Genomic DNA, 9,523 nt, shown 5'->3' with positions numbered 1-9,523 from the left:
AGAGACACAGAATGAGCGAGAGAGCGAGAGCCCAGCCACACCTGTGCCACAACCACTGAGCCACTCACAGCGAGAGCTCCCTGGCACCCCCTATGGCCATCGCTCTCTCGCCAAACAAACAGAAAAAAATATAAACAAACAAAAAAGCCCTCAAACAGAACAAAATGGAAAAAAAAAAAGATTTTCACAGATGAAGAAGTTCACATTCATTCGATTCATTGAGCCTGCGGAGAGGGAGAGATAGGAATTGGTCACTCCGGGGAGGGAGAGAGGGGGCTGGAATCTAGGGGGCAATGGCAGAGGGCCTGAAGCCCACTCTGGCCCTGTGGCGAGTTCAGGCTGCAGAGCAAGTGGCAGCTGTCTAGTTAAGTGCTCCAGGAACTCGGCTGAGTCAGACTGGCTCCTTGATGCAGGAGGAAAAGAATGACAAGGAAGGAGAGAGAAGCAGGGGCCTCAGAAAGGGGAAAGGGGGGGAGAGCAAGAGAGAAGCACGCTCAGGGTGCAGAGGGGAGAGGGGTGCCCTTTGTCTTCAAGAAGGTGGGTGGCTCCCGGCGCATCACAACATCAACAGTCTCATATCATGGTGTCCCCACAACACCCCTGTGAGGTAGGTTGGAAGGTGGCAATGACCATCATGCCCACTTCACAGACAAGACCGGGACACAGAGGCGGGCACAGAGCAGAGGCTGAGCCCTTGGGGCTGGTCCCCTTGCTCAGCTACCTGCATCCCCGCCAGAGCCAGGGCCGACCCACACCGGGGTCACCTGCAACGTACAGTCATTTGGACACGAGGGGAAAAGATCATGGGTTTAAAAATAAAAAGAACAAAACCCAAAAAAAAAGTAATGCAGAAAGGGGAAAAAATAGCTGTTTTCTTCCCAAGTGGCCAGATTTTGAGTTAGCAGCCAGGACGGTGACCAATGTCGGAGCTGCCGGCCTGTCCCCACCCCCAGGACTACCCACCAGTTCAACAGTTCCACCTCGTATTCGTTTCCAGCTCTCCCCCAGCATCACGACAGCGTTACACAGGAACAAGCGGGCCGGCGGAGGGAGGCCTCTTCGTTTAACCTCTGGACCCAGCGCATACTTCCCCGGCTCGCGGGGACTCCCGGAGACCTCTGGCCACACGGCCCCCGCTGCAGGCATCAAGGACACACCCCGCAGGGGAAGGGATTTCCGGCGCTACCCACTAAGGCAGGATGGACGGTGGCCGGGGGTTGGAAGGAGAAAGGAGGAGGAGGAGGGTGGCAGTTCCCACTTGCCTGCTGCTGTCCCTGCTGTGTGGGTGGTGGCTGGGGGCCGCCGGGACCGGGAGTCTGTCCGTAGTAAGCGGCCTGCTGTCTGTAATATTCAGCCCAGGCGGCACTATAGTCTGGCTGGGAGCCTGGAGGTGCTCCTGGACCCCCTCCAGTGGCCACTTGAGCTGTGGGGGATGAGGAGGAAGTGCACAAGTTAGGGGGGAGGATCGTGCTGGTGTAAGCAGCCTGGCCCTGACTCCTGGGGCGTCACAGACTCACCCTGCTTTTTGTAGTACTCCTCCCAGGCCTTCGTGTAGTCCTGCTGAGGCGGTGCTCCAGGCTGCTGGGGCTGCTGGCCTGCAGAAAGCGGCACCGAGTTCAGAGCTAGAACAAGAACTCGGGCAGGTGCCCCCGTTGTCTCTGGCTGACTGGACTCCCGAGGCAGCCTCACACTCACCAATCTTCTTGTAATACTCTTCCCAGGCCTTAGTGTAGTCCGACTGGCCGGCGGGTGGGGGCTGAGGCGGCTCGCCCTGGGCAGGTGGGGCCGCAGGGGCCGGCGCAGGGCCAGGCACAGGACCTGGGGGCTGCTGGTAGTAGTGTGAGTAGTAGGCAGCCCAGGCAGCGTTGGGGTCTGCAGCAGCGGCAGCAGCTTTATCTGCAGAAGGGGAGAGAGGCTGAGGGGCTGCCCAGGGAGCCAGCCTGCCTTTCCCCCTCAAAAATCCAGGGCCACCCTCTCCCCTCACTCAGCAGAACTTACTTGGGTCATGAGGAGCTGGCGGTTGCCACTGGGGGTAGGTATTGCCCCAGCCCTGGGGTGGGTACTGATGGGGAGGGGGTCCCCCAGCACTGAAGGAAGAAGAGGAGGTACACGTGAGCAGTGGTTATTCTCCTAATGGAGCAAGGCTGGCTGCAGCTTGGGAGGGGGCACAATCCTAGGTCTGCCTGGGTGGGGCCGCAAAGCAAAAGGCAGAGAAAAATCTCCCAAATCCAACAGGTGTGGGAAGATGTCTGTGTGTGAGGTGGATTTAGAATGAGGAGGAGACAAGGGTCAATACCCAGGCCACACTTTCAATTCAGGGTGTCCATCTGACAGGGCTGGGTCAGAGCACGCAATCTGTGCCTCTAAAATGCAAGGCTAGACTTTTTAGCAGTGTATGGAAGTGGGGCGTGCTATTACCCCAAATCCCAGGAAACGAGATACTCACTGAGGGGGAGCTCCTGGTGGCCCCTGATTGAAGGGTCCAGGGTTGAAGGGCCCCATGGGACCAGCAGGGCCTGGTCCGCCAGGGCCTGGTCCGACTGGGCAGAGGGGACCCTGAGGGAAGAAGAAGTAGAAAAGGTCAATGATGGAGGGAGGGAGGGAAGAGTTAAATCAAGGATCCCAGAGAACCTGTCCTTGAGCCCACCTCAATCTTCTCCTCGATGAGTTGCTTGGCATGGTCGATCTGCTGGGGCGAGCCCCGGATGATGAACAATTTGAAGTTTGGGTCCCCATTGGGTGGCAGCTGCCGGGAAATCTCTACAAAGGCTCCTGTCTGCTGGTTTATGGCTTTCACATTCTCACCACCTGCCAAGGGTGCCACAGGCAATGAAAGGAGAGCAGGAGGAGGAGAGAATGGGTGAGGGATGGTGTGCCAGGGCCCTACTCACCTCGGCCGATGACCAGCCCACATTTGTGAGTGGGGATGGAGAAGGTCATTTCCCCACCAGGAGGGCCCCAGTTGCCTTGGCCCCTTCCTCGGCCCCGGCCCCCTGGAGGCATGCCAGGACCCCCTGGAGGGCCTGGGGGACCACTCTGCAAGACAGGGAGGAGTTGGAGGATGAGTGCAAGAAGTCAGTTTGGCCCCGGACTTCCTGAGGCAGAGGTCAGTCCCCTCCCAGCATGCCCCGTGCCACCTACCCTGAGGCTCTGAAGAAGATCATTGATAATCCTGGCTGCATGCTCACACCGGTCTGGGGGCCCCATTATGTGGGCTATTTTCTCAGGACCCGTCCCGTCATCTGAAGTCAGCACCCAGACAATATTAAGACAAATCGAAAAAGAAACAATTCCATCACCACACTGCCTCTTCAGGGTGGATGTTATGCCACCAAAACTGTACTCTGGGAGTGAGGCAGATGGGCTCAAGTTCTCTGAAGCTGACCAGATATGGCAGGGTAGTGGCTGAATCCTTCTTCGTATGACACCACCATAAGGAGAAACAGGGATTTGTCCCGCTACAGACCTACTGCTCTGAGACTTATAGCTGGCAGAAACCCAGGGTTAGGCAGAGTATTCTGATCCAGCCCAGGTTGATCACCTGGTGGGAACTTGGCAAGTTGGCTGTCATTAACTCCCAAGGGTGCTGTTCCACTGTAACCCACCTCTGTCACCCATGTCCCCAGGGTCATGGGCCTAAACTAAGGCTGTCCACAGAGGCGGTCAGAGACAGACATATTCCAGTGGCCTGCCTTGGAGACACAGCAAAGAGCTGAGGACCCTAATGGTGACCTAAGAGGTCACTGTCAACCAGCACACTCACACCCCCTACTGACATCCTGGGTTAGACCCTGACCTTGTTTAAACTGTATCCGAACACCGGCATCATTCTGGATCTTCTTTATCATCTCTCCACTCCGGCCAATGACCACGCCAACAGAATGCCTGGGCACTGGCACCTGAGTCAGAAGAATCATGTGGGCTCAGTCCCCATAGCTGTTGGTAGTGTGATCCCGTCCCGCTCCTCAGGGAGGCCAGCACTCACGTCAATACCCCCACCAATCCGGGACCCGTACTCATTCCGGTCCCCAAAGCCGCCCTGGTCACGCTCCCGGAGGATGTCCATCACCATCTCGCAGGCTTGCTGCAAACACACAGACCGTGGGCACACAGGCAAGGCCACGCGCCCGTCTTCCACCCTGCCTCCCGTGTCCCCAGGGGTCATGGGCCTAAACTAAGGACAATATACGTGGGCTGAGCTTAGCACAGAAACCCCTCATTTTCCAGACGAAGAAACAGATCAGCATTTAGGCCACTGGTTTGCGCCCATACAACTGGGAAGTAGCTCAGTACAGTATTAGTTCTAGGCTAATTTTGACATCAGAATCCCTGAAACCTCTACTTTCAGGCCATTCACACAAGCCTCTAGTAAATTCAGACCTTTGTTCCCTCTTCCCACCATCCCTCTGCCAGAAACCCCACCATTCCACCCAGTACATGCTCACCTGCACTTTGTAAGGATCCCCAATTATGCGCAGAGGCTTGTCCACATTTGTATTCTGAGAACCATCTTGAATTAAAATCATCTTCACTCCAGCTCGTTCCTTTACAACCAGTGTTGATAATCAGTGCTGAGTTCCCCAAAGACTTTTTAGGGCTGATGCACTCAGGGATGGAGGTCAGGCATGACCAAAAGGGGTAGGACTCTGGGGCAAAGCAACGGGTGGGGATGTGGCCACAGGACCACAGAAGGGAACTTTCCTGGGGCTACAAAGTGCCTGACCTCTGTTCTATGCCCTCACCTGCAGCTGTTTGATGGTCTCCCCGCCCTTGCCAATGACCAGGCCAGCCTTCCCTGCGGGGATCATGATCTCTTGCACTGTGCCATTCTGGCCCCCATTGGCATTGTCATGGAACTGTCCTGGAGGGCCCCCGCGACCCCGGGAGACGATGTCATCCAGCATCATCTTCGCTTTTCTGGGAAGGGGAGAATAACAGTGTCACTTGAAAAAGACGACTCCTTCTGGCTTGGCAGCCCCACCCAGTTCGAAAAAGGAAGAAAGGAACGCTAACATCTGTGTCTGGCCAGATGACAAGAAGAGGGTCCAGTTAGCCAGACTGGGGCGGTTTAGGAAAAGCAATGTGTCAGTATAGCCTCCTGAGAGGGTAGGGTATTGAGGGACATGATGTGAGATGCCATCCCCAATTTTTGAAAGGATCAAGAAGGCTTCTGCCCATTCCCCTAGTCACAACAGCCTCAGTTAGGGACTTACTGGACAGATTCTGGGGCTCCTGTTAAGGACACGCTGCGCTCAGGTAGGCCACCACTGTCTGAAGAAAAGAGGAAATAGGGTCCATGTCTGCCCTGGCCTGTGAACACTGGAAAGGCCTTCCATGGAGATGAGGAAACTTCCAGCGCAATCAACAGCCACTTCTGCCATCACTTAGCATTCTGACAATTCATTTTACCTCCCCCCAAGAACCCTGGAGCCACTCTATGAAAGACCAAAAGATTGGGGAAACTTAAAAGTCCAGTAAGGTAGGCCCAAGTTTTAGGGAAAAAGACGCTGTAAAATGAGAGGGACATTTCAGGAAATCCCCAATCTGGGCCATTCCACCAGTCCTGATAATTACAGGAGCACCCTCCACAGTCAAGGAGACTCAGGCACTGGAACAAGTCCTGAAAAATGCTGAGAGGCAGGCACTTGCAGATGGGCAGCCTGAACTAGGGATGACACCTAAGCCCGTCCCAAAATGATTCTTTCTGCCACCCCCTCCCTCCAAAATCCCCACCTGCGTTTCATTAGGTGTCTAAGCAACAATTTAATGCAATAGTACAGAGCAGAAGTCTGAAATGAGGCTACGGACTTCAATTCTAGATCTTCCACCTCAGCCCCCACCCCCAATTATTAAAAAGGTAAACCAAAAGTTACAAGGAGTGCTCAAGTTGAGATACAACGCCAGGCCTAGCACATTGAGAGCATAAAAATTGCTCTCAATGAACAGTCACCAGCCCATTTTACATCTGTTTAGCCAGTTAAGGCAAAAGTTAGATGATTGCTAAAAGGAACAGTGCCAAGACCACAAGCCCAAACCAGCTCCCCTCACGGCACAAATCTGGTTCTCCTACCTGGAGAGATCTGGACCTTGCAGCCTGAATCTTGCTGGATTTTGTTTATCTGCTCGCCACCTCTGCCAATGACTAGGTGGAAAGGAGAAAAACAAAGACTGAAGAGGAGGCTGGAGTTGATACTCTGGCTGGCAGGATCTGTCTGGTGGGGGCTCCTGTCCCCACTGATAATGGGGGGCAGGAGGCATTCAGAGAGCTCTGCCCCCCTCAGGGAGGAGTGAGAGCAGGACATGGGAGGCCTTTCCCATATCAAACCAAAGGTATCTGGGCTGGTGGGGCCTCCCAGGACACAGTCCCAAGGGGAAGGGGCGTGGCAGAGGAGGGGCGTCCCCAACCCACACTCACTTAGTCCCACCATGCCATCTGGGACCCTGTACTCTTCTGTCATTGAAGTTCTACAAAGAGAAATAACGAAAATTTAGTTTCAAGGAAGAAGCAGAAGTTGGAAAAGCGAGAGAGGTAGTCTCCTGAGAAAAAGTCCCCCAGAGCCATGTTTCTGACTCTTGAGCTTGTATCCCATGACATGGGCACTAAGCCCCCAAAGGCCTTAGTGGAGTCTGACAATACCACAGGGCTCACTCCTGCCGCAGCTGGTCACCAGGCCCTCCCCTCAGACCTCACCTTGCTCATGGAGGTAAGAGACTTGTTCTGAGGCAGTTCAGCCTCTGAACCCTAGCTGACTCACTGACTCAGAGCAAGAGAGTATGGGGATATTTTTATAGCAATCTGACAAAGTCCTCATATCTGTGAACTGTAAATAAAAAAATCTGACTTATCTTTCATTATTTCCCAATAAATATTACCAGTCAACTTTAAAAAAAAAAAAAAGCCAACAATGCAGTTCTCAACAAATAATTCTTCATCAGATTCACTCAAGTCAATGGGACAACTCCCCAGGTTCCTTTAGCTCCCAGGGAAGAGCTTTTGCAGAGAAAACCAAGGTTCTTCCACAGCCTCTCTGAGGGGATAATGCCAGTTTCCAAGCATCCCCACCGCAACGAGGGGAGCAACAGGATGCCAAACCCATCCTTCATGGTTCCAGCTAACTGCCCCAGCCCACTGCCCAGAGCCCTGCAGACAATCAAGCACAGATAGTCACGCCATCGGCCCCCTCTCTGGGTGACCAGGAATGGAGACAAAACCGTTCATGGTGCAGTCCCAGACAGACCTCTTTCCCACGTCACTAAGACGAGTCAGAAACAACTGAGAGACAAATACCAGAAATGTTTTAAGTCACAGCTCACCTGGGGGGAGGATGGATAGGTCCAAGCTGAGAACTGATAGCTGCAGAGAAAAAACCCAAAGGAGAGATTGGCCCTGCTCCTCTAGGGGACCCCACACACTACTGGCCCCAAGGTTCTCCAGCAGCACTCTGGAACCAGCACAGACCCCTCTTCATAGCAGAACACACGTGCACGCACACACATATACACACACTCTCTCTGCCCCAATTTTAGGGGTTTTTTTTAGGATCCCTAAAGCTCACGAAGCCCAGATGATGAACACCTAGAGCTGCCACTAAGGAGAACTACTTCATGCTCCATGCTTCTAGCTCCCCATTTCTAAGAGCTTCTTAAGACCTTGAAACTGCCCTCTGCTTGTATCACCCACTGGACTTACAGTCTCCCTGGGAAGCCAGTTTCTTGCTCTCTGGTTGGTCTGCAAAAGAAAGAGGATATGTCAGATGCAGCACCCACCCACCCACAGCTGCCTCAAATCTGATGCTGGTGCCACATGTCCTGGCAAACCATTCCATTTCCCCCACCCCTAATATGAAAGCCAAGACAGGAGAGAAGAGACCAATCAATTGATCGCAGAAAATAGCCAAAATTCATTAATCCTGCCAATACCCAGGTTTAAAAAAGCTCTCTACTATAGGTGAACAACGATGACCACACACTGAGTCCTTCTAGTTTAGACCTAGACCTGTCCCAGGAAGGGAGGGAATCTGGATGAAAGCGATGGAGATGAAATAACCACCAGCCTGTCATTGTGGCTTCTGCAGGTAAAGCCACATGCAGCAGAGTCAACCCCATACTGTATGTGGGGCCTTGGTAAAACAGAGCCTTTCCCCAGCCTGCAGTAAGGGAAAGAAAGAGCTTGAAAACTTACAACTTGGACCCAGTCACAATTAATGTGCCCTCCTCTCAGCCACCTGATACCCCAGGATGGCAGAGTGAACAAAAAGAATGAACAAAGCTGGGACTGCCGAGGGTATAAAAGCCCAAACAGCAGTAGCGTGCCCCCTACCCCCAACACATTCAAACAAAGGCTCCGCACTCTCACTCCCCAGACTTCCTCCCAGCAGGTAGTTACCTCCATCTTCCAACTGCCTCTTCTGGCCCCCAAAACCAAAATCAGGAGTGCTGTTGTTCACTGTGGTAGCAGCATCACCTCCAATTTTGGCTGCAATCTAGAAATAAAGTAGTAAACACAGAAGAATTACTGCCAAACCAAGCCCCTCTGGGACTCACATCCACTTCCCTCATCACCCCAGTTCAGGGAAACCCACTAGGTTGTGCCATCTGGTCTTGTCTGGGAGTAGCTTCCTCCCCAATTTAGGAATGGGCCAAATGTTCTGGGAAGAGTTTTTACTTGAGTCCTCCATGGGGTAATCTACCCAGGCTTGGTTCTGGGGGTGAAAGAAACAAAAGCTCAGGTGTGGGAAAAGGTCCTCAAGTCAGCTCCATGAGCCAGAACTTTCAGACCCCTCCCTCCTCACCCTGGAGGCCCAGGGCAGAGAACCAGACAGTTTGGAGGCTGAAAAGCACAGCTACCCCTTATGGCTCATCGTGCACTCTTGGCACCTGCTGAAGAAATCTTAGGACAAGTTTTTGTTTCAAGGCATCTGAAATTTTCATTTGACCAAAACAAAGGCCTTTTGGAATACATGCTACATCTCAGGCACCCAAAGAACAACTTCGAGCAAACTCAAAATCAACAAACTTAAGACCAGGGTGTCTGCAGGCTTCTTTCAAGTTCTTGGAAAAAGCAAACAGTAAGTTAAAGGCTCTATCTTTCCACCTCTCCGGGTTTCCTTCTGCAACACTGCCCAGGAGGCAAAGCGCTCAGGTTGCCCAGATGGGGCTTTTCCCCACCTCACACAAAGCACCAATCGTGTCTCTGAATCAGGGTGGTCCCCTGGGTGACAGGATCAACCTTAGAGCCCTACCCCACTGCAGAGGTGGGAAAAGCGCACTGGGTGGGGAGAGGGCGTCCACCTAACGGGCCGCCCACCCTGCCCTGGAGGGATAGGGACTGCCCTGAACAATCTCATCAGCCTGAGCCAGCCCGCTTCCTGAAGGCGGCAAAGTCCTCCCGTGCTAGGTGAGCCTCCTCCCATTCGGGCCTGCAAATGGAGCTGGAGAGGTCGGCCACACAGCATGTGACAACTCCATGTAGCCACAGTCCTCACGGCACTGGTGGGACCCTCCTCTCCGCCCCAGAGAGACA

The 9,523-nt window shown here is 53.5% G+C and overlaps 1 protein-coding gene across 1 annotated transcript; it reads right to left on the bottom strand.

Moving 5' to 3' along the window:
• Positions 1 to 547: 547 nt before the first annotated feature.
• KHSRP (KH-type splicing regulatory protein) lies at positions 548 to 8,559 on the bottom strand. Its single transcript, XM_012729408.1, has 19 exons — positions 8,545 to 8,559; positions 8,387 to 8,483; positions 7,691 to 7,729; positions 7,315 to 7,354; positions 6,416 to 6,465; positions 6,071 to 6,142; positions 5,214 to 5,271; positions 4,743 to 4,917; positions 4,446 to 4,544; positions 3,986 to 4,084; positions 3,797 to 3,899; positions 3,142 to 3,242; positions 2,892 to 3,036; positions 2,648 to 2,808; positions 2,447 to 2,556; positions 1,999 to 2,087; positions 1,696 to 1,896; positions 1,518 to 1,595; positions 548 to 1,423 (listed from the first exon to the last, which is right to left on the bottom strand). The coding sequence occupies exons 1-19, from the start codon at positions 8,557 to 8,559 to the stop codon at positions 1,146 to 1,148; spliced, it is 2,010 nt and encodes a 669-aa protein (XP_012584862.1). The 3' UTR covers positions 548 to 1,145.
• Positions 8,560 to 9,523: the final 964 nt, after the last annotated feature.

The sequence above is a fragment of the Condylura cristata genome, unplaced genomic scaffold, assembly GCF_000260355.1.
Source record: "Condylura cristata isolate star-nosed mole 26May11 unplaced genomic scaffold, ConCri1.0 scaffold00025, whole genome shotgun sequence".
NCBI lineage: Eukaryota > Metazoa > Chordata > Mammalia > Eulipotyphla > Talpidae > Condylura > Condylura cristata.
The sequence above is the reverse complement of the archived record's forward strand: the minus strand, read 5'-3'. Positions and strand labels throughout refer to the sequence as shown.

Coding starts and splice junctions, on each gene's coding strand:
- KHSRP (XM_012729408.1), bottom strand. Junction 3,037..3,141: donor ATCTTCTTCAGAGCCTCAGG/GTAGGTGGCACG, acceptor CCTGTCTTGCAG/AGTGGTCCCCCAGGCCCTCC. Junction 2,557..2,647: donor TCATCGAGGAGAAGATTGAG/GTGGGCTCAAGG, acceptor TTCTTCCCTCAG/GGTCCCCTCTGCCCAGTCGG.